Raw genomic sequence first — 27,236 nt, 5'->3', positions numbered from 1 at the left:
CTTGAACAAAAAAGGCTGTTGTGCCACAAAGTGATCATCTGTCAAAAAGTAGATACTGCTATTTGTTAAAAAGTATATAAAAATGAGTTGTTGGTATTTAAACTATTGTGAATGACTTGTTGACCTATAATCCCTCAAACATATATCACATGAATGGTACCAAAGTAATTTTGAGCCAGAAACAATATCTCTGCTAGATGCTGTCCACAATCAGTTTTTGGCAAAGGACATGTCTTTTATTTATTTAGGTAAAAGGTCTCATTGATATTTAAAATGCATTTTTATATACAATGATGTGTCCAAGAGGGCAGCAGAAATTGCAACAAATATAACATAGAACAGCTCTACAAATATATTTCAAGTTGCCCAAAAGGATTGGATCGATTATGATGTAGAATGCAGAGTAGATAAAATAGTGCAGATTTGTGAGGATACCTATGACAAAACAGGTAATTTCTTTATTTTATCCTGGATAAATCATGCTGAATATTATTTACCAATATAAATAACAACATTATACATAAAAAGCAAATTCAATATTTGGCAGTAACTTTTTGGCAGATCATCCAGCTGCTAGGTCGATGCCCTACTATGTTCCTGTCCAGCTTCTTGTGCAGCAGTCGGTCTCCTGGTATCTCCTTCACAGTCTTAAGATTGCACTGGGGGACACGGAAAACCTTGTTGCAGTAGAATGTATGGATGTAGCATCCTAGAGGAGCTGGACTACCTTTGCAGGCCATGCAAAGCCATGACAAGGACAATAATAAAAACAAAACTCGAGAAAAAAAAATCTGTGGGCATCGCCTGCCTGTTCAAAATCAGAATCAGAGTTCTTTGTTGACATTAAATATCAGATGTTCAAAAAGATTAGAAGCTGCTCCTTCGTAGCAGCATTTAGAATAAATAACAATGAAAACAAATCCAAAAGTACTACCTTATACACATGTGTGGTGATGTGTGATGTGAGAAGTACTGATGTGAAATTTGTACAGTAATGGTTTGTGAAAAGAAAATGTGTTTCTGAGACTGTTAATCCTGGTTTGGACGGACCTGTAGCGCCCCCTAGAGGACAGCAACTCAAACAGGTGACCTCTGAAGCCTCTTCCACTGAGCCTGGGTGCAGTGAGTGAACCACATATGTAAAGATGCTCTCAATGGCTGAGCGATAGAAGGTCACCAGCAGCTTCTCAAAGATTTTGTTCCTCCTGAGCACTCCCAGGTAGTGCAGAGCTGACCTGATCCCCCTTTTCAGCTCAGGTGAGTGGAGAAGAGAGAGATGGTCAGACTGGTCTAGGTCTGAGAGCTGTGTGGCTCTCTTATGTTGTATGTGTGTAAATGCTTCCCCCTGTTGTCATACAACTTACATTGTGTTAGAATGTAGGCAGGAAAGACTGGAGGTTTGCCTGATTAAAATCAACCGTGATAATGGTGTGTCCTTGTCGCCGCTCCAGTGCACCTGTTCTCACTTTAATTTGCTCCAAATCAGGTGAAACTGATTCACGTTGCTTTATGTTTCTTAACTGGACAGACTGGTATTTCTGGTGTTTAACTAACTTTGTGTTATAGTGTGGTTACCGAGTCTTCCTCTTTTTTTCTTTCTCCCTAAACTGTTTACATTTCATCTATAAACTCTATAAAAACTCATGTAAACTATTTGGAACGTCTGCGCTTTATTTTGTAACAGTGTGCTTTTCTTTTCGTTTCCTATTAAGTGAAAATGACACTTTAAAGACAGGCGAAACAATTTGGCTTCAGCTCGACCCTTCTCCTGAATTATGTAATAGTCGTAAAAGACCGCCTACCCTTTCTTTTGCTATGTGGCCATTTACGACTGGTGGACAGGAAAGGGCAGCTGAACGAAAGTCGCCACTCGACCAGAATTAACCCAAGCCTAATTTTAAACGCTAAAAGCTTCATTCGCAGTATGTAACTATGTCTTTGGAACCCTGTGAAGAAACTGCGGAACACTCCGCTTTGCTCAAGCTCCTGTCTGCACTGTTTTATGCCGGAAGTTCGTTTCTTATTACCGTAGTGAACAAAACCGTGTTGACAACTTTCAGGTAGGTGTCGCTTTGTAGGGATATCACTAATTTATTCATAGTCGAAGGACGGAAGCAAAAAAAATTGTTAAGTTCACAGATAAAGGAAGCTTGTAATAATAGCTTATTCTCTGTTGTCGAGTTATATTTAAGTCTTCTGCTGTTTGTGTGTTGACTTTGCAGATTTCCCTCCTACTTGTGTCTGGGAATTGGACAGGTATGTTGTCCAGGTGTGAATACACTCCACTAATAATAAACAAATACAAACTCATTTTATTGTCCTTTCAGATGATCACCACTGTTATTGTTCTTTATGCGGCCAAAAAGAGCAAAACGGTGCAGTTTCAAGATTTCGACAAGAATGTTCTCTTAAAAGTAAGCACTCTCACCCCATTATCATATCTCTATTTATTTCTTTATTTAATGTATTTTGTGATCTATAAATCTTTTTGTTTGTTATGCCCAGATTTTCCCCCTCCCTTTGCTGTATGTTGGGAACCATGTTACAGGCCTGGCAAGCACCAAAAAACTCAGGTTTTTACCAGTTCATTTGCATCACATTTAGTCCTTAAATTTACAGTGGGGCAAAAAAGTATTTAGTCAGCCACCGATTGTGCAAGTTCCCCCACTTAAAATGATCACAGAGGTCAGTAATTTGCACCAGAGGTACACTTCAACTGTGAGAGACAGAATGTGAAAAAAAAATCCATGAATTCACATGGTAGGATTTGTAAAGAATTTATTCGTAAATCAGGGTGGAAAATAAGTATTTGGTCAATAACAAAAATACAACTCAATACTTTGTAACATAACCTTTGTTGGCAATAACAGAGGTCAAACGTTTACTATAGGTCTTTACCAGGTTTGCACACACAGTAGCTGGTATTTTGGCCCATTCCTCCATGCAGATCTTCTCAAGAGCAGTGATGTTTTGGGGCTGTCGCCGAGCAACACAGACTTTCAACTCCCGCCACAGATTTTCTATGGGGTTGAGGTCTGGAGACTGGCTAGGCCACTCCAGGACTTTCAAATGCTTCTTACGGAGCCACTCCTTTGTTGCCCGGGCGGTGTGTTTTGGATCATTGTCATGTTGGAAGACCCAGCCTCGTTTCATCTTCAAAGTTCTCACTGATGGAAGGAGGTTTTGGCTCAAAATCTCACGATACTTGGCCCCATTCATTCTGTCCTTAACACGGATCAGTCGTCCTGTCCCCTTGGCAGAAAAACAGCCCCATAGCATGATGTTTCCACCCCCATGCTTCACAGTAGGTATGGTGTTCTTGGGATGCAACTCAGTATTCTTCTTCCTCCAAACACGACGAGTTGAGTTTATACCAAAAAGTTCTACTTTGGTTTCATCTGACCACATGACATTCTCCCAATCCTCTGCTGTATCATCCATGTGCTCTCTGGCAAACTTCAGACGGGCCTGGACATGCACTGGCTTCAGCAGCGGAACACGTCTGGCACTGCGGGATTTGATTCCCTGCCGTTGTAGTGTGTTACTGATGGTGACCTTTGTTACTTTGGTCCCAGCTCTCTGCAGGTCATTCACCAGGTCCCCCCGTGTGGTTCTGGAATCTTTGCTCACCGTTCTCATGATCATTTTGACCCCACGGGATGAGATCTTGCGTGGAGCCCCAGATCGAGGGAGATTATCAGTGGTCTTGTATGTCTTCCATTTTCTGATGATTGCTCCCACAGTTGATTTTTTCACACCAAGCTGCTTGCCTATTGTAGATTCACTCTTCCCAGTCTGGTGCAGGTCTACAATTCTTTTCCTGGTGTCCTTCGAAAGCTCTTTGGTCTTGGCCATGGCGGAGTTTGGAGTCTGACTGGTTGAGGCTGTGGACAAGTGTCTTTTATACAGATGATGAGGTCAAACAGGTGCCATTCATACAGGTAACGAGTGGGGGACAGAAAAGCTTCTTACAGAAGACGTTACAGGTCTGTAAGAGCCAGGGATTTTCCTTGTTTGAGGTGACCAAATACTTATTTTCCACCCTGATTTACGAATAAATTCTTTACAAATCCTACCATGTGAATTCATGGATTTTTTTTTCACATTCTGTCTCTCACAGTTGAAGTGTACCTCTGGTGCAAATTACTGACCTCTGTCATCATTTTAAGTGGGGGAACTTGCACAATCGGTGGCTGACTAAATACTTTTTTGCCCCACTGTAGTTAAGATTTTCTCAGTACTCATTTAGTACAGTCTTCCCAAAACCATGTTATCTGTTACAGTTTACCCATGTTTACAGTTTTGCGGAAATTCACTATATTGATGACAATGATGTTGGAAGCGTATATACTAAGGTAAGGAATTATTCTAACTATGTATTACTGTTAGAGCCTTGAAGCACTTTATGGCCTTATCTCACCTGATTTGGTCTGAAATTTCTTAAAGTACTTTACATGAAGAGGTTTCTAATGGATTTGTTAATGGAGTTAAACAATGTGAGAGCTTTAACAATGGAAGTGTCCATTAACGTATGCCAGTTTTGTCCTCTTTATCTCCATTTTCAGAAAAACATTTCCAAAGCGTCTTGTGTACAGTGTTGTGACCATAGTATTTGGTGCTATGATTGCTGCAAGGTATAGTTTTGCTTTTTGTTTTTATTTAAATTACTTTTGTAATTGTATTTCTCCATGAACTGCAAAAACAAAGTAGACTTTACCTCCATCTCTATTGTCTCCTATAGTTCAGACCTGGCCTTTGATGTGGAGGCCTATACATTCATCCTGCTTAATGATGCATTCACTGCTGCCAGTGGAGTGTACACCAAGAAGAAACTTGGTGATAAGGTAGGATTTCCTGTTCCGTAGAAAAACAGAGACAGTTTGAGCATTGCTGTCTTAGTACATATATCTCTGTCCAAGTGTTGTTTGAAGAAAAAAAACAAAAAACAATTATACTGCACAGCTGTGCTGCCAAGAAAAAGGGGGCACAACCATCCAAAGCAATGCACAGTGAAGGAGAGTGTGCAGGCAGAGTGGATTGGGTGGAGACACGTGTCAGGTGTGATTTGTGACAGAGTTGGAGGTGGGACAGCTCAGGCTGAGCAGTGTGCAAACCAAGTTAAAGAGGCAAGGCTGAAATTGTTTGGACATGGGGCGGAGGAGGGTGGATTTATCTGGACAAAGGATGCTGAAGATGGAGCTGCTAGGCAGAAGGAAAAGAGAGAAAATTCATGGATGTAGTAAAGAAGGCTATGCAGAGGGTTGATGTGACAACGGAGGATGCTAGGACTGGAGGCAGATGATCTGCTGTGGTAACCCCAAAGTAACAGCTGAAAGAAGAATATTAGAAAAGAAAGCTGAGCATTATCTTTTTAAACAACAAGGAGTTGTGCCTCACAGGAGTAAAATGTTAACGTTCTCAATACTTTGAAATGTCCCCATTGCATAACAGTGTTTGCCCTCTTTACATTTGTTTTCCTCCTTCTTTTTGTCAAGGGTCTTGGGAAGTATGGGGTCCTGTTTTACAATGCATTAATAATTGTCATTCCTACTGTCTTGGCAAGTGCGTGTACTGGAGATTTACACAAGGTAAACTGTGATCAGGTGCATTATTGCTATTTATTGTTGTTTTTTGGTTTTCTGTGCCAGAAACTGTATTCTGTTACCACCCTTTATGTTTTGATCCACAGGCAGTCACATTTGAAGACTGGGTGAAAGGCACATTTGTCTTTTGTTTCCTTATTTCATGCTTAATGGGGTATGTCACTATAATCCAGTCCAAACTGTTCAGTTATTGTAGAAATCAAACTTCCTTGAGTCGGTCATTCTATATAAAATTGATCAAAGATAACTAGGATGTGATAAAAATTATTCTGACACAGAAGGGAAGATGGCTAGGGGGTTAATATGGTATGATTGTAGGTAAAAAAGAGACTAAGTTGAAAGGGCATATGTTCTACCCACCCTTCCGTATATTTTGAGGGCCTATAACTTGGAAAATACTCATAGTGTGAAGGCAGAATTTTGTTAACCTTTATTAAACACACTAAAATATTTGCACAAATAAAAACGTTGTTGAATCTGAGGGTGTTGAGTTGACGATAGAATGGCCCAGATGTTAGATCGCTGTTCAAAGCTCTTTTGCTTTTGTCCTAATTTTCTTTAGGTTCGTGCTGATGTATTCCATCGTCCTCTGCAGCCATTATAACTCAGCACTTACAACCACAGTAGTTGGGGCAGTAAAGGTAAGAGCAGACTGATATTAGTTTGCTTTTTTTATTGTACAAAATCCAAATATTAAGAGTTATTTGAAAAACTGTTGACTGAAATCCACAGCAAAAAATTTCCTCCTTTTTTCTTGACCCATGGTGATTTAGAGGTGGAGGGATTTACTAAGATAGTTGTTGTTGTTGTTTTGTTTTTTTTTTCTTATTTCCAACACAATGATACTAAAGTGAACAAATTTTCACCTTTTCCTCAGAATATTGCAGTGGCCTATATTGGCATGTTTGTGGGTGGAGACTACTTGTTCTCTTGGACTAATTTCCTAGGCCTCAGCATTTGGTGAGTAATAAGACTTAAATGCTATTTTCTGTTCCTGACTACAGAGTTAAGCGTGACTCTATAAGAGGCCATATTTCTTCAAAAAGTCATACAGTATGTTATGTTGAATAAGAACAGCAGATTAAAATCCTTCCCAAGCCAGATTCCAATCTAGAGCAAAATATTGATTGAAAGTGAAGATTAGGCATTATCTGATAAATGTAGTTTAGTCTGCAGATTTTGTTTCCTTGAACATTTTTTAGTCTCTCTTGGCTAAGCAGCAATTATATAACATACACTTAAAATTCATTGCTTTTATCTTTTTGGTTTTCAGTATGTCAGGTGGACTAATGTACTCATATATGACCTTCAACAAAAAGAAACCATCTGGAAGTGACACAGGAGCACAAAAGCTGAAGCTTCAGATCTCCGAGGAATCAGCAGGAAAGTACTCCATGGTCTAAAGGGATTTCACCACTTGGTGGCGCTGATCTGCTCCATATTGGAGCATGATATTACATCAGCACTTATGTGCATTAATAAGCAAAAGGATAAAATCAATAAAATGCTTTCCAAGTATATTCCAGGTTCCATCTATTTCATTATACTTTTACACAATGAACAAATGGACAAGGAAGGGATAAATCCTGGGTCAGGTTCAGTGAATGTTTATTGAAGATCAACAATGACAGAACAGTGTGGACAGCCTGTGAGAGAAAATTTGTACTTTAAAACATGTAGTACATCTACCAAGCAAGCAGGATCGCCCTACACACTTAAATATGAAAACTGATGGAGGATGTTAGCAGTGGGGAAAACTGAAACTACAAATTAAAATTTCAAAGCTCTCTGTAAATTGTGCACTCGATATTCTAAAACTACATGTATATATTAAATGCCTTAATCTTTCTCAAACCGAAATATAAACAAAGGGTAGAATGCTTCCAGGTATATTCTAATTGGCTAGAATAAATCATTTGGTTTACTGATTATCAACAATCCACTTGGCTTCCAGTTTCACCATTACTGAAAAAAACAAAAATCAAATTCGCTTGACTTCTCGAGTGACGGCTTTCTGGTGCAGGTTTCCCCAAAACAGAGGCAGGGCACTTGTGAAGGGTTTCTTACAGTGTTAAGAGATGTAGTGTTGCTTCAGGGAAAAAAAACAAAAAAAAATCCACTACACATCAGTTTATGATAAACAAGTGCCATTTCTTCTGGGCAAGGCAACCTAATATTCAGTGCATTGCAAACTTAATCCAAGACTTGATGGGGGCTCCAAGTACTTCATAAAAACCAATGAGATGCCCAAATGTATGTTTTACAAACGTGGGATATTTTGTGTTGTAATATTTCCCTTTTATGAGTTAATCAAACATATGGAAAAAATGACTTGTAATGAGATACATAAATAAAAAAAACTGCCACCCACTACTATGGTACTGTTCCCATATCAAAACTAGTCAGCCAGCTTTTAATATAAAAGGTGACTGACACGCATTGTAAAACATCTCCCACCTAGTTGAAAACACTTTTTGGTTTCGCAAACTTGTTACGAGGAAAACCACAAAATCTAAATGTTTTCCTGTGTTTAAAAACTACTTGGAACCTTTGAATACTGTAGAATCTGGTAGACTGTATTTAGAAAATGAGTGTTCTGCTTGTCTGTTACTGTTGAGGAAATAGTTACATGTATATATTTAGACATGCGTCAACTGTAAAAATTTTAATTTTTTTAAGAGCTTGTACCTGATCAGACCTGCGGATTAGGGTTGCAATGATCACACATATAAAAATGGCCCGTGTCATATAATGTCAGACTTTTCCATCTTCCCTGACTTCCCTCTTGTCCACCTTTGCCCTTAAATAAAGTTGTACCTGTGAGGCAAAAAACTAGCTGAACCTTTCTCAGTCCATTTCCACTGCCACTGCTGTCATCAGTGGCAGTGAAATTGTGCTTATAGCACCAGAGATGAAACCTGGGAACATGGTGAGACGCCATCTGACAGTTGAACTCAACATTTCCTATGGCTGACCACACCCTGTATCATTCCGTCCATCTGAGCTTAATCCATATATACAGTCATACACACTCTTATACTCACAATATACTTAAAAAAAAAAAAACTTGTTACCAAAGTGCAAACAAAACCAAAACATGATAGGTATCCTTTCTTTGTCTTTAGAAGACAGAAGAAAGAAAGACATTCTTCATATTGTCAAATCTACAATTATAGCAGCCTAAAAAGGATAAAATGGAAGCTGAATAAGGTGCTTTAGCTTGTGCCTTCCTGATAATGTGTGTGGGAACAGATACCTGTGTAACACTGATCTCAAGCCAATCCAGCTCTTTTACAAAGTCTGTTTTCACAACTTTACAGGAAAAAAACTAAACTACTTGTTGATCTGCATTTTAGGAAGAATTTTAGCAACAGCACATGTAACAGGAAGGCGGACTGGGATAGAGATACGAGGGCAGGGAATTGGGAGTCCGGGATGAGGAAGTAGGATGGGTGTTCGTTCAGGGAGACAGGTTGTTAGCCAGCTCGATGAGCGCCAGAGCGCCGTGGAGTCGCTCTCGTTGCTCCTGGAGGCGGCGCTTGGCTGCTCCTCCCTGGGTGCTCTTCTCCTCCTCTGCGGTCTCTTCTTCCCCGTTCTCTTCATCAGACTGGAGAAACTCCATTGGATCCTGCTGCTCCTGGTCCTGCCCTCTAGCCTTGCCCTGTGGCTTCACCTTGGTGGTTGTAGGGGCACGCTGCTCACGGGTTCGCCAGTACCTGCGAGGATAAAGAGCACATTACCATACAATGTAAACAAAACAAAAAAAGCTATTTAAATGTGCAAATCTTCCTCACGGTCCAGCTTTTGTACATATGAGCCTACTTTCACTTACTTTGCCAGCCACTCTGCCACAGCCTTGTTATCCACAGACTGAGCCTTCCCCAGACCCTCCTTTGGTTCTTCCCTCTTCAGACGGGAGAAAGGATGCTTGGGGCAGTGTCGGTTAGCATGTGTAAACCGATTGCCACATCCTGCAGAGGAAGCATCAAGTCTGAATAACTGCAGAAAATGACTGGAGGTTTTTGTCATTTTTACATAGTTAAAATGTGTAGTGCACAACATTTTTGTGGTTTACTACTGTTGTAAACAGTACACAACAGTACTTCAGTCTTCTTAGAATGGATTACTATTAATAAATTAATGAGTAACGATGTTTACTCATATATGACTTTTTATAAGTCACATAGCAACAGTAATGATTTTTAGGGTTAGTACATGAAATTACAGCAGACTGTTACACTGTCAGTTTCATTTCCCAGGTACTTTCCAAGTATTAGTTTAAGGCTCTAGTCAGTCATAGTAAATAAACCACATTTCATCTTAATGGAAAGTACCTTGAAGACACTAAAGGTGAAAACTTTCAGTTTGCTGTTTGTGATAATACTTTTTTAAAAGGCTAACTCCATGGTCTTTTCTAAAAAAAAAAATTAAAAAAAAAATCTACGTTTTACACCCACCTTTCTCAGAGCAAACAAAGGGTTTTTCCCCAGTGTGCAGGCGCTGGTGGGTCTTCAGCTGTCCACTCTGGACAAATGCCTTCCCACAGTTTGGGTAGTCACACAGATAAGGCCTCTCACCTGGGGTGAAGCAAGATAAGATATACTTTATTCATCCCACAAGTTGGGAAATTGAGGAGGGGGTGGGTTAGTTAGTGGAAAAACTGTGGTTACTTAATACTTTAGTAATTACTAGACAATGCTTTTAAATTCAGAACAGGGACCACATGGTTTCATGTTTTGTGCCGTGACAGGTGAAGCACATGTATTAAAGCAATTTATAATGGGTCAGCAGACTTCTCTCACCTGTGTGTGTCCTCTTATGGGCCTGGAGAGACTTCTCTCTGGGAAACACTCTGTTGCAGATGTTACAACGGATACGGCTGGATGAAGTCTCCCCCTCGCTTATCAGCTCCCGGACTGTGTCTGCCCGTGGCCGGCCTCTGCGGATACCATCCTGACAGCGAGAACACGCAGAATCATTGCTCTGGCCCTATCAGACTTATCAAATGACTCTGGATGAATGAACACCTTTGGTGCAACAGCTTTGAGACAAAGCAGGGTATAATATGCCAAACCAAGGACAAACTGTTTTCACTGCTTCATAATCTAATACACTTATAACACATGATTCACATAAAATACTCATTTATTGCATTTCATACAATGTATCAACGTGCCAGTCTGACTTCATTTAATTAGCTCACGTGTTACACTGTAGCTGAACGGCACGTTCATTATAATTCATTCACATCCGGTTACATTTTTGGCGCGCGACTACACGTCATATTGGAGCAGCTGCTCCAGATTCAGGAACTGGGGTTTAAAATCCACGGAGTCACACCCTAATGCGCGGGCGTTTTTTAAATGACTCTATATGACGCCATATTGAGGCCGACTCTCTGTTTTAAGTAATCACATTTCAAGAGAATATATAACTTTACAAGAAAAAGGTGTTCATTCTGATCGTGCTGTTCTGCTGTGATAACTATGTATGGGTTATTGCGCCTGTTATACACATGCTATATCCTTTCAGACCTGCTCTGGAGGTTCTTTAACATATCAAAGAATTAAGTTGCAAATGCTCATTTAGGCGTATTACACTGCTGTCAGCAGTCACTGCATTAAAAATATTAAAGTATTAAAATACTTAAAAATACTTTCTGCTTTTAGGTTGCGCTCAGACATCCATACGACATCCAGCCATGCCACTTTTTAAAGAGTATCAAGACACACATTTATATAAGGGGTTTACCTTGATCTGCTCAGGTGAAGGAGCTGTGTCCGCTTCCCTGGCCGTCTGAGTCCCGGTAGGGGACGCGGCTCCACTCCCTGAGCCCGGGCTCAGGGTCACATTGTGGGCGTTCTCTCCCCACTTCCACGGGTAGACCATAAAGTCGCTGAAGCCGGGGCTTGTCGGAGTTATGGCCTCTGCTTTCCTGGGTTTAATCGGAGTGGTCTTGATGACGGACACCAAAACTCTTTTAGGCGAGTCATTGCAGAAAATAACGTGAGGGTGCTTGCTCTCAGCCATCGTTTGAGTGTCAAAATCCCGGTGTTTGACGCAAAAGCCGCAAAACTTTTTTTTTTCAACAAGATAAACGAGCAAGTGTCATAAATAGTTTGCCTTCTTAATCTGGAGTAAATACTTCCTTCATTTCCAAAGAGTACAAGAAGAAGAAAAAAATCTCTGATCCGCTCTCTGCTACAAAGTAACTGCAAAAGTTGCAGGAATATGTGAAGACTGCGGTTTCTTTCCTTCTTGTCGCAGCAGGTCGTCTCAATTGACCTGTGTGCGCCCACAGGAGCGTTGTCCCGCGTTGCAAAATCGCGCCTGAGCAGTGCATCCTCCAATCCGCTGCAGGCGTCGAACCCCACGTGTCAAAAGAAGCGAATGGCAGCAGCCATATGGCTCTACCTAGCCATCCTCCAGACCAGTAGGAGACGCGAAGGGCTCTGTGCACACTAATTGGCCGAAAAGCTTTTGTCCAATGAGATTTAAACACCTGATGCGCGCTCTCGCAGATTGACATCAAGACTAGCCAATGAAAGCGATTGTGGCCCACGGGTTAGCCAATGGGAGCGAAGGGCGGTTAATTTTTTTTACATTGCGGATGAGCAGATGGCTCTTTTCCCGCGCTGAAGAATCTGTTTATGTTATTACATGTTTTTGTCGTTTTAAAGGGAAAGAAAACGGTGGTTCCAAGGCGCCAAAGTTACGTAATCACTGTAGGGCGGAAGTAATAGAACAAAGGCTTTATTGTGTGCGAGAAATGGAAACAGAAACTTAGGGTTATTTGAAATTTAATTATATTAATGCAATATACCTAAAGTGGTTTATCTGTTTAACCCAAAACCCTACTAAATCTCTAGATACTGTGTTCTTCAGATGATTTCATTTCTCCAGTAAAATGTAGTAAAGTGTGCTGTCAATCATCCGTTCCTGGCAGTTGTTTGAAGACGACCCTGCCCTGCTTTCACTGTCATCCTGTTTGTCGCCCATGTTTCAGTTACCTAGTAAAAAAAAAAAAACAGTTTAAATACACTCCAGGGCACTGTCTTAAAAATAGTATAGTATGCCAAAGGGAGTGCAGATTTACTGCTGGATGAACACCATCCAGGCCATCCCAGACTATACACACTACAGACACTGAATTTAAATGTACTGATGCTGTTTTATGATTATTAGCTTTCGGTATTTGAGTGTCACACATCTGTTTTAGTAAATATTGTGGGAGTTTCTTTCTTTCAAATACTCAAACAAAAACTGCTACTAGACTTGATAACGTTTACACTCTTTCATACATTTCCTGCTATACTGAAACATTGCACACTAACAACACAGACTTGTATATTAATTCTGCTATGACTACTGAATGAGGTTTCATTATATAAAATTCCTTACTCATCTTGCAAAAGAGGGTCGGTGGTATTTTTATACATTTTAATAGCTGGACTAAAGAGATCTGAGCATTATACATATTATACATATGTCATATGATTGTGTCAGTATGTGTTGCTTCAGTTCATCAAATAATCCATCTTACTTCTTGAAGTTCAGTCTGAAAAAAAAGTAAATAGTATAGACATTTCATTAAGGCTGAGGGTTTTGCATAGATTTGCAAAGTTACGAACATATGGGGCATGCAAATATGGAGACTTTAATGCACGTGGTTCTCAAACTGTTAGGAGGGCCCCCCCTGGTGGGGTATAGAGCCACTACAGGGTGGATAACCAAAGGAAAGCTACATAAGAAATAGATAAATAAAATATAATTTATGTGTTGCTACCACACTGACCTTTTTTCTGTATAAATAAGATTTAACTTATTTCCTTTTTTATTGCCAATGATTGCTGAAAAGTGTGAGGTAGAAGTGTGAAATTTTCAGCTTCTAGGAGCATGCCAAAAATGATTGAGACAGTGCTTTAATGGGATTTCGCTCAGATTCTCATGTGTAGCTTAGTGCAGCATGGACTAGGCACGCTTTCTTAACATTTTGTTTATGCAAAAGTATGACGAATGGAGTTTTCTAGAACATTGCGTGCAATGCACTGTTTTCACACAGTGCAGTGGCTGACACTGTTGCAAGAAGGTCCTGAGTTTGAATGCTGTCTGGGGCCTTTCCATGTGTAGTTTGCATGTTCTCTGGCTTTCTCCTACAGTCCAAAGATAGGCATGATGTGATTCTAAATCGACTGTGTCTATGTGTTATCTCTGCAAAAGACTGACATTGTGACAGGCTCCAGCCTCCCAGCAACCCTGAAATGCATAAGTGGAGGAAAACAGATGGATTGAATCTTTGGAAACTTGAGAAACCTTTCATAAACATTGTAACTCTATGCAAATATTCCCCAAGTCTGTTCTGAAGGTTGCATTGTGAGCAATCTTTAAAAGTCAACTTTAAAGAACCCAGAACTCCAGTCTTTTTTTATGAAGTTTTGTGATAACTGTCAGGGAACATTTAGGGAACAGTCACAGGAGTTTCTGCAAGGAGTAGATCCCTATATAACCTGGGAAAGTTTTTTTTCCTGGTAAAGCTGTGGATTGGCCACCATTTGCTACTAGTTACAAAAACTTATATACTAATATAACAAATGCCATTGCTAGCTACTTGGGCCAGAAGCAATTGCTGACAGTTATGTAGCAAAAATACAAGAAAATGTGGAGATTAACATTATTTCTTATAATGTCAGTTGAATTACAAAAAAACCCTGCTTTGTGACTGACCTAATGGTAGGCCTAATAAGCAACATTTACAATAGTATACATACTATCTAAGTAAATATCTATCAAGTAGATTGAAAACGAAAAACAAAACAAAAAAAACTTTGGTAAATGTTATTTGAAGCTTTCACCAAAATCGTTGAAGAATCCTGACTGTTCTTCAGAGTTTACACAACCTTCAGCCTGGTTGTTGGGCTGCGGTATGGATGTTTATTGATGCTCCTGTTTGGCTTTGATTAAGTTAGCTACTTTGGTACACCCCAGGCCTTCCTGAGGTTTGGCTACAATAATTAAATTACTGTTAGACCTGGCAGGCAATACTGCTTACCTGCCTTGGAGGGAAACAGACACTGCCAGGTAGATAACAAACAGGCCTACAACAAAAGGAAAAGGGAAACACTTGACTTGCTTGCACAGTAACAAAACGTCGCTGTGCGAGTCAACTCGTTAACATGCAAGTATACTACTAGCTACCTAACTAGTATCACCCCCCCCCCCCCCCCCCAAAAAAAAAAAAAAAAAAAAAGTAGGACCTTTACCTGACATTTATGCTAATGTTACTAGGTCTAATCTACAGAGTCCATAATTACCCGAACATTATCGGTTACTGTTAGCTAACTGTAGATTAAAACCATTTTATACGTTTAATGAAGTTAATGCGCTTTGTGACCAAGTGGTCGGCGGGGTTAGATAAAAAGTAATAATAAAAATGACAACGCCACCTAGGGGAGTTTCACCCCCAGGAAATGTATTTAAGAAGAATAAATAAAAATAATAAAAGGAGGCCGCACAGATTCAAAGATGCATACTGAGGCAGGTTGGCTCCAATATTATAACAGTTTTATTTATAATAAAAATAAATAAAATATTAAAACCCAAGATGTAGCGTCATTGTTGACAGTGTCCTAGAATGAAAATAAAACAATCAGGGAACTTGGACTTACCAGCAGCTGTGGACCCAAAAGAAAATCACACAAAGAAAATCACTGCAGCCCACCCGGTGCTGTACAAAAGAAAGTGTGAAAAACGACCCACCACCTGAGGTCCCAAGGCCACTGGCACGTCCGCCGTTCACTGAAATAAAACACAGAAAAATATGTTAAAAAAAATAAAAGGACACTGAGCGTCAGGCTCGCTACGGATCATAAAAAACTAAAACACACTTTAATAACTTTAATAAAAGGAAACACACACACACACACACACACACGGGAAGGCTTATACCCCACGGATCAAACTATCACTCGTGCTGGTGGTAATTATCCTCGATCGCGAGCCGGTCTGGCTCTTCACCGGCTGAGACCGGCAACCGAGGCGATTTAAAGTCCAGCACGACACTCGGGCAGAGGGTCACTTCAGCCCGATCACAGAAGCGTGGGTACGAGCAACAGTCCAGGATAAAAATAGAATAAAACCAGGCGAACCAGAAAGAGGTAAGCCTACTTAATAAAAAACAAAATAAGACGAAACAAAGCAAAACAAGACAAGACAAGACAGCAGGGTCCACTGAGGAGGAGTCCTCACACCAGCCGCTGGGAAGGCGTTTCACCTTTCCAGTTTAGGTAGGGCGATCTGCCACGGAGAGGCGAATGCAGCAGTCAACCCTAAAACAGATAAATATAGCCTTAGACCCTTATAGCTATAAATGCTAATAAAAGTCGTTTTAACGGCTTACCCCAGGAACGGAGGCGCTATACTCTCACTGGTGGGGATAACACGAGCACCTCTCTCCGCAACGCCGGAATAAAACCAACTGCCGTGCTACAACAGGCCGCAAAACTATTAACACAAATCCCAGTGTTCGAAGGGAATCTGAGGTTAAGAGCGTACCTGTAGCTGTCATATGATTGACTCCTGCTGATCAGTCCGTCGCAGTGGGCCAGCATTTACTGCTGCTTTGTGCCGCATGCATGGGAGGAATGATCAAACAAAAACACCGGCTTGCTTTATACAGGCTAATGCCGCCCTGCAATCAATACGCAGGTGGGCTCCCAATCAACCTAGCTGCGCGGCGAAGAGAGCGAGCGCAGGAGAGAGCGAGGGAGAGAGAGAAAGAAAGGAGAGAGAAAAAGGCGAGTAGCCCATCTGGCCACATCTACCCCCCCTTTTTGTATTGGCGCCCCGACAATAACTCAAGGAACCTAACACCATGGCCTGAATACGGCAAGCTGAGCATTAGTGACTGGTGCAGGTTCAACAGGACGTGGCAAGTGATGAACATTGGAGTGCTGACCAGCTGTCGAACGTGCTGTTCTCCGCAAGTGTGGCCCACTCACCTCAGACTGTTCAACAGAGCCTGAGGAAGAACCCAGGGGAGCAGAGGTCGGGGGTGCTACAACCACACTGGGAGTAGACCTGAGCTCCACCGATGGAACTCTAGAGGCATCGAAAAGTGACGCCGCAGGTGCTACAGAGTGTGAGGGTACCTCAGGGACAAGGAGCCACAACTCGTCGTCGCTCAGAGAGGTCTGCTCTGAGTCAGCAGGCACAGGTGGAGGTGGAACCTGTGGACCAGGTGTAGGAGGCCCTAGGCTGACCTGTGCCTTCAACATGTCACGATGGACATGTCGAACCTTCTCTAAATCTCTCATGGGGGCAATGGTATAAACAGCCCCATTCTCTCGGGGTGCCCGCAACACCTGATAGACCACAGAGCTCCACAGGTCCTGGATCTTGTGCCGGCCCCGGGCGCTGTGATCTCGAAGATACACCAGCTGACCGACCTTTAAAGGAACAGGGTGGACTCTCTGGTCATGCCGCTCCTTGCGACGGTCAGCGGCCAGCGACAACCGTGCCTGAGCTCCCTCGAACGCCACCATTAACCTGGCTTGATGCTCGGCCACCCAGTCCTGTACCTGTCCAGGCACCGGGTCCTGAACGCGGCCTAGAAGGAAATCAATAGGCAGCCTAGGATCCCTGCCAAACATCAGGAAAAATGGCGACTCTCCAGTGCCCTGATGCGGTGTGCTATTATAGCAAAAGAGCACATGCGGTAAGCATGCAGCCCAGTCGCGTTTCCGAGATGATGGTAGGGTCCGGAGGAGGTTATGGAGGGTTCTGTTAAACCGTTCACACTGCCCATTACCCGCTGGGTGGTAAGGGGTTGTACGGGACTTGGCTACCCGATATAACTCGCATAGCTGTTGCATCACCAAACTCTCAAAGTTTCTACCCTGATCAGAGTGGAGGCGGCTAGGAACGCCAAACTTAAAAAACCACTCTGTTAACAGGGTCTGGGCCACAGTAGAGGCCCGCTGGTCCCGGGTAGGGACTGCAACAGTGTATTTGCTGAAAACGTCCGTCATAACCAAGACGTTCTCAACTCCACTACGGGATGGTTCCAACACCGTGAAGTCTATGGCCAGGATTTCATTTGGCCTAGACGCCAACAGGTGACCCATATAGCTATGAGACCCCAACTCTGAGTCCTTTGCGACCTGACAGCGTTCACAACGCTGAACCCATTGCTTGATGTCAGAGGACATCCCGGGCCAATAGCAACGCTGCCTGACCAGTTCAGTGGTACGCTCAATACCTTGGTGCCCATGGTCCTGGTGCAGCTGCCTCAAGGTCTCAGGCTTCAAAGCCTCTGGAAGAACAAGTTGGAGGGCTTCCTCACCTCCACCCGGACGCAAAATACGGCGATAAAGGATGCCATCCTTCTCCACCAGACGATCCCACTGACGCATCAGAACCATAACTGGTTTGGGGACCTGACTCCTTTCCTCCGAAGAGGGCGGGGTGTGCCTCCTCCAGTATACCAAGAAATCCTTGAGGACGGGGTCAGCCTCCTGCAAAGCACGAATATCCCCCAGAGAGTGAGATGGAAAGGCCCCAATCTCCAACTGAGTAACGGAGGGCAAAACTGCTGGACACTGAGCCTGCTGAAGTGAAGTTGGGACAGGAGTCCCAGGCAACACACCCTCGGCCAAGCTGGAGCTCGTCTCATACTGTCGAGAGAGAGCATCAGCGTTCCTATTACTACGGCCTGAGCGATACTTGATCTCAAAATCGAATGCCGCCAGCTGGGAGGCCCACCGCTGCTCGGTGGCACCCAGCTTAGCTGAAGAGAGGTAACTGAGTGGGTTGTTATCAGTATAAACCACACACTTCTGCCCCAGCAGGTACTCCCGGAACTTCTCGGCCATGGCCCACTTGAGCGTAAGAAACTCCAGCTTCATGGAGCTGTAATTGTCCATGTTGCGCTCATGTGGTCGAAGACCTCGACTAGCATAAGCCACTGGCCTAACAACACCTTCTACATCTTGGGAGAGAACTGCACCCAAACCACTGTGGCTGGCGTCAATCTCCAAGATAAATGGGCGTGCAAAGTCAGCATATGCCAGCACAGGTGCGGACACAAGCTTTGCTTTCAGGGCCTCAAAGCTCTCCTCACACTGAGGTGTCCAAATAGCACTCAAACCCTGTCCCGAGCCCTTCTTTGTCTTGGTGCCAGCCAATTTAGCCACCACTTGATGCAGGGGAGCCGCCAATGTGGCAAACCCCTCCACGAAGCGCCGGTAATAGCTGGCGAAACCCAAAAAGGATCTCAACTCTGACACGGAACGAGGACACTGCCACTTGGCTACTGCGTCAACCTTGGCTGGATTGGTGGAGACACCCTCGCAAGAGATTACATGGCCCAAGTAGTTAACCTTCTGCTGGAAAAAGGCACACTTTTCTAGCTTAGCCTTGAGCCCCTCTTGCTGCAGCCTTGCCATCACCATCTCTAGCCGTTGCAGGTGCTGAGAGACAGAAGAGGAGAAGACGATGATATCGTCTAGGTACAGCAGTAGCGACTGGCACTGCTGATCCCCGAACATCCTCTGCATTAGGCGCTGGAAGGTACCAGGAGCATTGCACAGTCCGAACGGCATACGATTCCACTCGAACAGGCCAAACGGTGTGCAAAAAGCGGTCTTGGGCTTATCCTGCTCAGAAACTGGCACCTGGTTGTACCCGCTGGCCAGGTCGATGGTAGAAAACCAGCGTGCGCCAGCAAGGGCATCCAGGCTTTCCTCAATGCGAGGTAAAGGAAAGGCGTCCTTCCTCGTTTTACTATTCAGCAAACGGTAGTCAACACACAGACGGAGACTTCCATCCTTTTTGCGGACCAACACAATGGGAGAGGCATAAGGACTGCTACTCTCCCGAATTACCTGGGCCTCCAGTAGCTGGTTGATATGGGCCCTGACAGCCTCATAATCAGAAGGAGGAATTCGCCTGTACCTCTGCTGGACGGGTGCGTCATCGAGCAGGGGTATGTCGTGTGAAATGAGGTTTGTGCAACCCAAGTCTCCCTCATGAGTAGAGAAAACAGAGCGGTACTTCTGCAAAAGTAACCGTACCTCATGTTGCTCTGGCTCAGCGAGAGCAGACAGGTCAATTGCATCCACCATCTCTTGAGCAGGGCTGCAGGTGGTATGGGAGGAAACGGTAACGGGAAAAGAGTGTTCCTCGCTAACACCAGCAGGGAGGCTAACAACAGTAGCTTTGCTTATCACTCCCAAACGGGTCCGTGGGTGGAGAACAGCTTCAGCTGTCCCCACATTGGTGACTGGGATATAGGCAATGCCCTTATCCACCTGGACCAAACATGGAGAGGCCAGCAACCCAACTGGCAACCCGGACTCAGGAGGCTCAAAAAGCACAGACTGACCTGACAACTGCTGAGAACAGGTGGTGACCACCAGCTGCATGACACCACCAGGTATCCGCACGGCCCGCGGGCCCTGTACCTTAACGGTATTGACAGGGTCCTCTGGGACTTGAGCTGCCGACTGGTGACACTGATGTAAGGCCTCCAGAACTGGTCTCGGTGCCTGTGACACAGAAGGAGAATTAAACAAGGAGCCACCGAAAGCCCCAAACAGCTCTTGATAACAGCGGCGGATTACATTCATTCCCAAAATACCAGGAACAGAGGGTGTGGCACCAGGAGGGTCCTTCACTATAAGGATCCCACAAGAGGGCATTTCCTTGCCACACAGGAGTACACTGAGCTCCAAATAGCCAATGTAAGGGATGGCAAGCCCATTGGCAGCCCGAAGCTGTAACCAATGGCATGACTGCAGGCGTTCTTGTCCCCAAGGGGCAAAATGTGCCAAAAAGAAACTTTCTGTGATGGTGGAAACCATAGAACCAGTATCCACCAAACAAGGGACAGTCACCCCACTAATCAGCACATCCATCTGTGGACACGATGAAATTAGCCTGCCCATCCTATCTTTCTGTGAGCCAGTGAACTCCCCACCTGAACTGTGACTCTGCAGCTCAGAGGGCTTTAGTTTTCCGACTGGGTAGCGGGAAGACGATTGCCAACTGTGGTATAAGGAGGGCCTGAATCAGAACCTGCTCTGGGGCGGCGTGAAACCCGCTCCCCAGTGCACTCCCTAGCAAAGTGTCCTGGCTGCTGACACCGGCGACAAATCACCGAGCCAGCCCGTGAAGGCCGAACACCTCTTCGGGGGTTCTGTAAAGAAACCACTGTCTCAGTGAGCTGATTTAACTGCTCTTGTTGGCGCTTTAGGAGTTCCTTTAGCTCACGCCACTCGGACTCGGGTGTACCAACAGGGGCAATCCTAGGGCTGGTATGCACCCCACACTGGAAACCATACGCTGATGGGTGGGAATAGCCACGGTCGCGAACACCGCCTGAAAACCCTTCTCTTTCCCATCTAATTGCTTCCCCGCGCACCTCTAACAAGGTGGCAGTAGGCGCACGGCGAACATATTGTTTAAGCTCTCTGCGGAGAGCACTATCAACAACATGTTCTACAAACTGGTCTCGGAGCAACACCTCTGCATTACGCATGCCATCAGGTGCACTTTGTTTTACTTGCTCCATCAGAGCCATTAGCGCTAAGGAAAACTCCTGCAAAGTCTCTCCCTCCCGCTGTCTCCTTGAAAAGAAAGCCTGCTGCAGAGTGACATAGGACTGCGCATTGCCATACAGTTCCGTTAAAATGGTCAACACCCGAGCAGGATCCCCTCGCTCTAAATTAGGGCGAAATTTGATCTCCTCCCTTGCTTCTCCCTCTAAATGGTCAAAAATAAAGAACGCTTGATCAGCAACAGACAGGTGCCGGGCACGCATGCACGCTTGAACCTCTTCGACCCATTCAGCTATATTGATGCCTGTTCTGCCATTGAACATGGGACATTTACGGTCCCTAGGCACCACCACCAAGCGCTCAGTAACGGCGGCCTGGCTACCAACGTTTGGTATGCAACCAGCTGGTGCGAAGGAGGCCGACGCAGCACCACCACCAGACTCCAGCACAGCGCCCCTATCCCGGCGCAATTGCTCATTATCTGCCTTTAACTGCGCTACCAAGTCTCTAAGTTGCTGCAATTCTTCCTCCATAATAAATTTTGACCAAAGGTAAATTAAATCAGCAAGGTGCTAAAACCCTATTACTCTTCCTCCTAAACCTGGATACTGCTGTCTTGTCTATAATCACACTCGAAAACAAATAGTCTTCAAACAGGCGAACTGTGATCTTTGCAAAAATAAAACAATTTACAAGACCAAACATCTACCTCAAATGTGCATCCTGTCGACCAACGCCAAGTATGTGACCAAGTGGTCGGCGGGGTTAGATAAAAAGTAATAATAAAAATGACAACGCCACCTAGGGGAGTTTCACCCCCAGGAAATGTATTTAAGAAGAATAAATAAAAAGAATAAAAGGAGGCCGCACAGATTCAAAGATGCATACTGAGGCAGGTTGGCTCCAATATTATAACAGTTTTATTTATAATAAAAATAAATAAAATATTAAAACCCAAGATGTAGCGTCATTGTTGACAGTGTCCTAGAATGAAAATAAAACAATCAGGGAACTTGGACTTACCAGCAGCTGTGGACCCAAAAGAAAATCACACAAAGAAAATCACTGCAGCCCACCCGGTGCTGTACAAAAGAAAGTGTGAAAAACGACCCACCACCTGAGGTCCCAAGGCCACTGGCACGTCCGCCGTTCACTGAAATAAAACACAGAAAAATATGTTAAAAAAAATAAAAGGACACTGAGCGTCAGGCTCGCTACGGATCATAAAAAACTAAAACACACTTTAATAACTTTAATAAAAGGAAACACACACACACACACACACACACGGGAAGGCTTATACCCCACGGATCAAACTATCACTCGTGCTGGTGGTAATTATCCTCGATCGCGAGCCGGTCTGGCTCTTCACCGGCTGAGACCGGCAACCGAGGCGATTTAAAGTCCAGCACGACACTCGGGCAGAGGGTCACTTCAGCCCGATCACAGAAGCGTGGGTACGAGCAACAGTCCAGGATAAAAATAGAATAAAACCAGGCGAACCAGAAAGAGGTAAGCCTACTTAATAAAAAACAAAATAAGACGAAACAAAGCAAAACAAGACAAGACAAGACAGCAGGGTCCACTGAGGAGGAGTCCTCACACCAGCCGCTGGGAAGGCGTTTCACCTTTCCAGTTTAGGTAGGGCGATCTGCCACGGAGAGGCGAATGCAGCAGTCAACCCTAAAACAGATAAATATAGCCTTAGACCCTTATAGCTATAAATGCTAATAAAAGTCGTTTTAACGGCTTACCCCAGGAACGGAGGCGCTATACTCTCACTGGTGGGGATAACACGAGCACCTCTCTCCGCAACGCCGGAATAAAACCAACTGCCGTGCTACAACAGGCCGCAAAACTATTAACACAAATCCCAGTGTTCGAAGGGAATCTGAGGTTAAGAGCGTACCTGTAGCTGTCATATGATTGACTCCTGCTGATCAGTCCGTCGCAGTGGGCCAGCATTTACTGCTGCTTTGTGCCGCATGCATGGGAGGAATGATCAAACAAAAACACCGGCTTGCTTTATACAGGCTAATGCCGCCCTGCAATCAATACGCAGGTGGGCTCCCAATCAACCTAGCTGCGCGGCGAAGAGAGCGAGCGCAGGAGAGAGCGAGGGAGAGAGAGAAAGAAAGGAGAGAGAAAAAGGCGAGTAGCCCATCTGGCCACAGCTTCATTAATTAAAGTGAACTGTAATGAAAGCTCACAAAATGGATAATATTTCCAAATGTAAATTTGTCTTAAATGTTTATCTTTGTTTTTCGAATGCTTTTTGAGGGTTAGTGCCCCTTTAACTTCAGCCCCTGTGCCAGTTCCGACTCGTGGGCCTCCAGCCTGACTAAGCACAGAACCATCTCTGGCAGAGGAGCGAGCCAAGCCTATGCAATGCATATTGATCAGACTGTTGATGAGCACGTGGGCGTGGTGTCGCTTGCATCCACACGTGCAAACATTTATTTAAAAGTGTGGGGAAATATGCTGGAGGCATTTGTTGGATGTTCACTGGAGCATCAGAGTTCCGACCGTCGCAGCTCCTTTGTTCTAGCTGAGCTGGAAAACGGTGTTTATCTTTATTGTCTGATACTTGAAAGCTGTTTGATCATCACGAGGAGGTAATTATTCAAACTCTGTTTTGTTTTATTCATCATTAACAGGCTAACATGCTGCCAGACGCCTACGGGTGTGCTGTGGCGAACAGGTTCGGGAATCTTCTGGATGATGACACGGATCCTTTCGACTTGATCAACGAAGTGGAATCAGAAAAGACGAAGAAGAAAAAGAAGAAGAAGGAAGAGGAGGAGAAGAAAGCAAAGCAGAAAAAACCTGGTCAGAAGGAATCCCAAAGGGACCGACGCCTCCCTATGGCCCTGGAAGTTCAAGAGCCGGTTCCAGGTAAGTACTGCGACACACTGCACAAATCCAAACGATTCTGGCAGCTGCTGGGGTTTCCTGACGGGGTAGTCCAGCCAAGAGTGGCCAGTTTGCCTGAGCTTTGTCAGCTGGTAAAAATGCGTGGTCAGCAAGGTGCACATGTGCATGCTGTCAGAGGTGGTTATATCCCCACTATCCTCTGTGCAGAAATCTAGGTCAAAGTGACGCATGCCTAATTTTATAGATAATTCCAGAGGACATTTAAGTATATAGATTCAGCTATTGGACTGAACCTAAAAAATGGATTGGAAAGAGGAGAAAAGCATGTTAAATTGTTTTTTCCTCCTGTAAATGTAAGCTCAGTGAGGTTTGACAGCATAAGTCCGATACTGAGAATTGCGTTCAGAAACATAGCAATCACTATTTGGGGAAAACTAACTTATGACTCAGTTCAGTACGTTACCATCTCTCTTTCTGCCTTTAGTCCGTAGGCAGCTACCACGTCCTGCACCTGTGTCTGAGAGTGGGGAGGGCAGAGAAGAAGCCCAGAAGAAAGCTGCTGCTGGGCAGCGTAGGGCCAACCAAGAGGAACCCCCACAGGAGTTTTCAGTTTCTAGGTTTGCATTCCATGCTTAATAAAAATATCTTCTTTATTTAACTGATGTCATATAAAAGATGAAATACCCAGTCTTGATTAGTGTTTCAGCATATGATTACATATGAACATTATTTCATACTCTCTTACAGGAACTTTTGTTGATGAAAAGCTCTCCTAATATTTAATGTCACCCAACAATGTCTAATTATACTATGGAAGCTTGTTTCTGCAACTATGGAAAAAACTAACAAAGCAAATTTAAATTTCAGGTTATAGCTTACCAATTCAGACTTCTGAGAAAAGAATTCTAAATTAAGAAAATGACTACATTTTAAATTGAGAAGCTAACCCAAAATTTGGACTTGCAATAAACCCCCACCCCCTCCCATGGCATAAACAAGCTTTCCTAGGATACTGCTGTCAGCTGGGTTTGAAATGTGGATGTTGTCACATGAATAAACTGAGTTTTAATCTTCTTTTTTGGCAGGCTTTCCTATAATTCAGACTTTGATCTCAGAGGCAAAGGGGGGATCAAAGGTAGGAGAGCAGGAAGAGCTGGAGGAAATGCAAGGAACCCGGACTACTTTATTCTGAGGGGCAAAAGGGAATACGATCGGCACAATGGAACGTAAGTCTTTGTAAAAATGCCGCTTGTCCCTGATTTTCCTCTGTCTCGTAACTGTGTACTGATGATCATTTTGTCTTAATTGCAGAGGTATACCTCCTGACGATAAGAGAGGAGGAAGAGGAGCTTGGAACTGGGGCTCTGTTGAAGAAGCTGCAAGGTAAGGGAGTAGTTGATAAACATGAAAATGACAACATTTTAATTCTTGCAGAGAATAGAGGTTCTGTTTGTTCATGTCCATTTTTGTACAGTGAATTCATGGACGTGATATCTCCAATCAAATCTGAGGAGTCCCAGATATCTGTAGAGGAAGACAATCCGAATCAGTGAGTAAAATGCAATCTACAATTTAACAAAAACAAAAACCCCCAAAAAAACACATTCAACAGTGTGCTAGATAAAATGTTCTGTGACAAGCTTTAATTGATGGGGGAATTTGGGATGTCTGTATTTGGCAGTCACACATGAGAATTGTCATTTGCAGGAAGTGGGAATAGGAAACATAGAAATGGCAGATGATTTATTTGTTTTCAAATTATAAAATAGAGCAACGGAGGAGGAGGGAGAGATGTTAGTCCAGGTTGCTATGGAGATGACCCTGGATGAATGGAAGGCCATGCAGGAGATGAATCGTCCCAAAGCAGAATTTAATATCCGCAAAGCAGAAGGCAAGATTCCCTCCAAAGCCAAGGTCATCCACGAGTCAAAGCATGTGGAGGTGAGAGTGGAAGATGAACTCTGGAGGCTATATGGGTCCCCCCCCCCCCCCTTTTTTTGTTTTTATGAATCATTTCTGCAGTTTCAGAGTAACTGAAAATCGCTGAAAAATGTGTGTGTTATGCAACATTACTGCAACATAGGCCACCGGCAGTTGTGTAAGTTTGTGCACCCTCAGTTGTGGCTCATTAGAGGCTAGTTCATCTTACTGGCTGCTAATGAGGTTAATTTGAGATGAACTGTAACATGTGTTGACATGCCTGTGCATATTCGGGTAGTTTCTGGACTGTGCAGCAAAGCAAGCCATTAATAACTTCAACGAGACAGAATATCTATTGCCGAATAATCAAAGACTGAGTAATAATCAAAATATCGATGGATGTTTTTACTAACATAAAAAAAGCAAATGCTGTAAAAAATAGTTTAGTTTTCTGTTCAAATAGTACTCTTGCCTTGTGTATATTTAGTGTTCGCTTCCAATTTCTAGACCATCAAGGTAAATATGGAAGATGAAGGAAACTTCCTTCGCAGATCTGTGAATGATATCACCTCCCTCTTGGACATCAATTTCGGGAGCCTTGGACGTCCCACTCATGGGGGCCGAGGAAGAGGAGCACGTGGTGGTCCTAGCAGGCGCCCAGAGAGTGTCAAACCAATATTGGAGAGGGTATGTCTGTATTTGGGTACAGAATTTGGGACAATGCTGAAATGCTCCAACCTTTCATATAGCTTTTATTGACAATTGTGCATTTGAGGTTCATTTACTTTCTGAAGGGTAAGAGGGGTACTCGTATTTGTGTGCCCAGAGCACAGTTAGCATATTGTTATATGAATGACGTGGTTTTTCCCTATTAGGAGGAGGATCATCTGGCACCTAACCCAGATGACCCAGAAGACTTCCCAGCACTATCAGCAGGGAGATAACAGAGTAAAACCTTATCTCCTAATGTGTCACATTTATTGTGTTTTTGTTTTTGAGGTTTTGGGTTCAATTGCACTGAATACACTGTTCAATAAATAATTATTTTGCAAGGTTAACTTTTTGTTTTGAACGCATCACTGAGGATTTAAACTCATTTTTCTTGTCGGCTGGTTGACAAAAATTGACCTGATCTAGGTCTTCAAATAACTTTCGCATGGGACAGTATTGTGGAAGTAGAGCCAAAGAGTCAGGCACGAGACTGCTCTAAACACCCAGCCTTCTTTTTGTATAATGGAGGATATTCTTAATATGGTTTTACAGCTGAGCACAGCATCTCCACCTA

At 43.6% G+C, this 27,236-nt stretch overlaps 3 protein-coding genes across 4 annotated transcripts; 2 read left to right on the top strand and 1 right to left on the bottom strand.

The window, feature by feature from the left end:
- The first annotated feature begins 1,826 nt into the window (after window positions 1–1,826).
- On the top strand, window positions 1,827–7,113 carry slc35d2 (solute carrier family 35 member D2). The gene is made up of 12 exons (XM_006789843.3): window positions 1,827–2,060; window positions 2,223–2,256; window positions 2,328–2,414; window positions 2,506–2,573; window positions 4,284–4,355; window positions 4,566–4,634; window positions 4,742–4,844; window positions 5,496–5,588; window positions 5,690–5,757; window positions 6,166–6,244; window positions 6,481–6,563; window positions 6,877–7,113. Exons 1-12 carry the CDS (start codon window positions 1,933–1,935, stop codon window positions 7,004–7,006), a joined length of 1,014 nt encoding a protein of 337 aa, XP_006789906.2. The 5' UTR covers window positions 1,827–1,932; the 3' UTR covers window positions 7,007–7,113.
- An 85-nt stretch (window positions 7,114–7,198) lies between these two features.
- Window positions 7,199–11,889, bottom strand: znf367 (zinc finger protein 367). The gene is made up of 5 exons (XM_006789842.2): window positions 11,355–11,889; window positions 10,406–10,556; window positions 10,061–10,180; window positions 9,436–9,574; window positions 7,199–9,319 (listed from the first exon to the last, which is right to left on the bottom strand). The coding sequence occupies exons 1-5, from the start codon at window positions 11,631–11,633 to the stop codon at window positions 9,064–9,066; spliced, it is 945 nt and encodes a 314-aa protein (XP_006789905.2). The 5' UTR covers window positions 11,634–11,889; the 3' UTR covers window positions 7,199–9,063.
- Window positions 11,890–14,492: 2,603 nt separating this feature from the next.
- On the top strand, window positions 14,493–27,000 carry LOC102779163 (intracellular hyaluronan-binding protein 4-like). 2 transcript variants are annotated; one of them, XM_035907411.2, is made up of 9 exons: window positions 14,493–14,524; window positions 23,815–24,052; window positions 24,516–24,648; window positions 25,117–25,257; window positions 25,343–25,414; window positions 25,506–25,580; window positions 25,801–25,972; window positions 26,459–26,638; window positions 26,827–27,000. In XM_035907411.2, exons 2-9 carry the CDS (start codon window positions 23,821–23,823, stop codon window positions 26,893–26,895), a joined length of 1,074 nt encoding a protein of 357 aa, XP_035763304.2. In that variant the 5' UTR covers window positions 14,493–14,524; window positions 23,815–23,820; the 3' UTR covers window positions 26,896–27,000. The 2 variants fall into 2 exon arrangements, with proteins under 2 accessions (XP_035763304.2, XP_006789904.1); XM_006789841.2 differs by lacking the exon at window positions 14,493–14,524 and adding an exon at window positions 23,654–23,720.
- The last annotated feature ends 236 nt before the right edge of the window (window positions 27,001–27,236 follow it).

This window comes from Neolamprologus brichardi, chromosome 12 (assembly GCF_056152115.1).
Source record: "Neolamprologus brichardi isolate AB-2024 chromosome 12, ASM5615211v1, whole genome shotgun sequence".
NCBI classification, from domain to species: Eukaryota; Metazoa; Chordata; class Actinopteri; order Cichliformes; family Cichlidae; genus Neolamprologus; species Neolamprologus brichardi.
The sequence above is the reverse complement of the archived record's forward strand: the minus strand, read 5'-3'. Positions and strand labels throughout refer to the sequence as shown.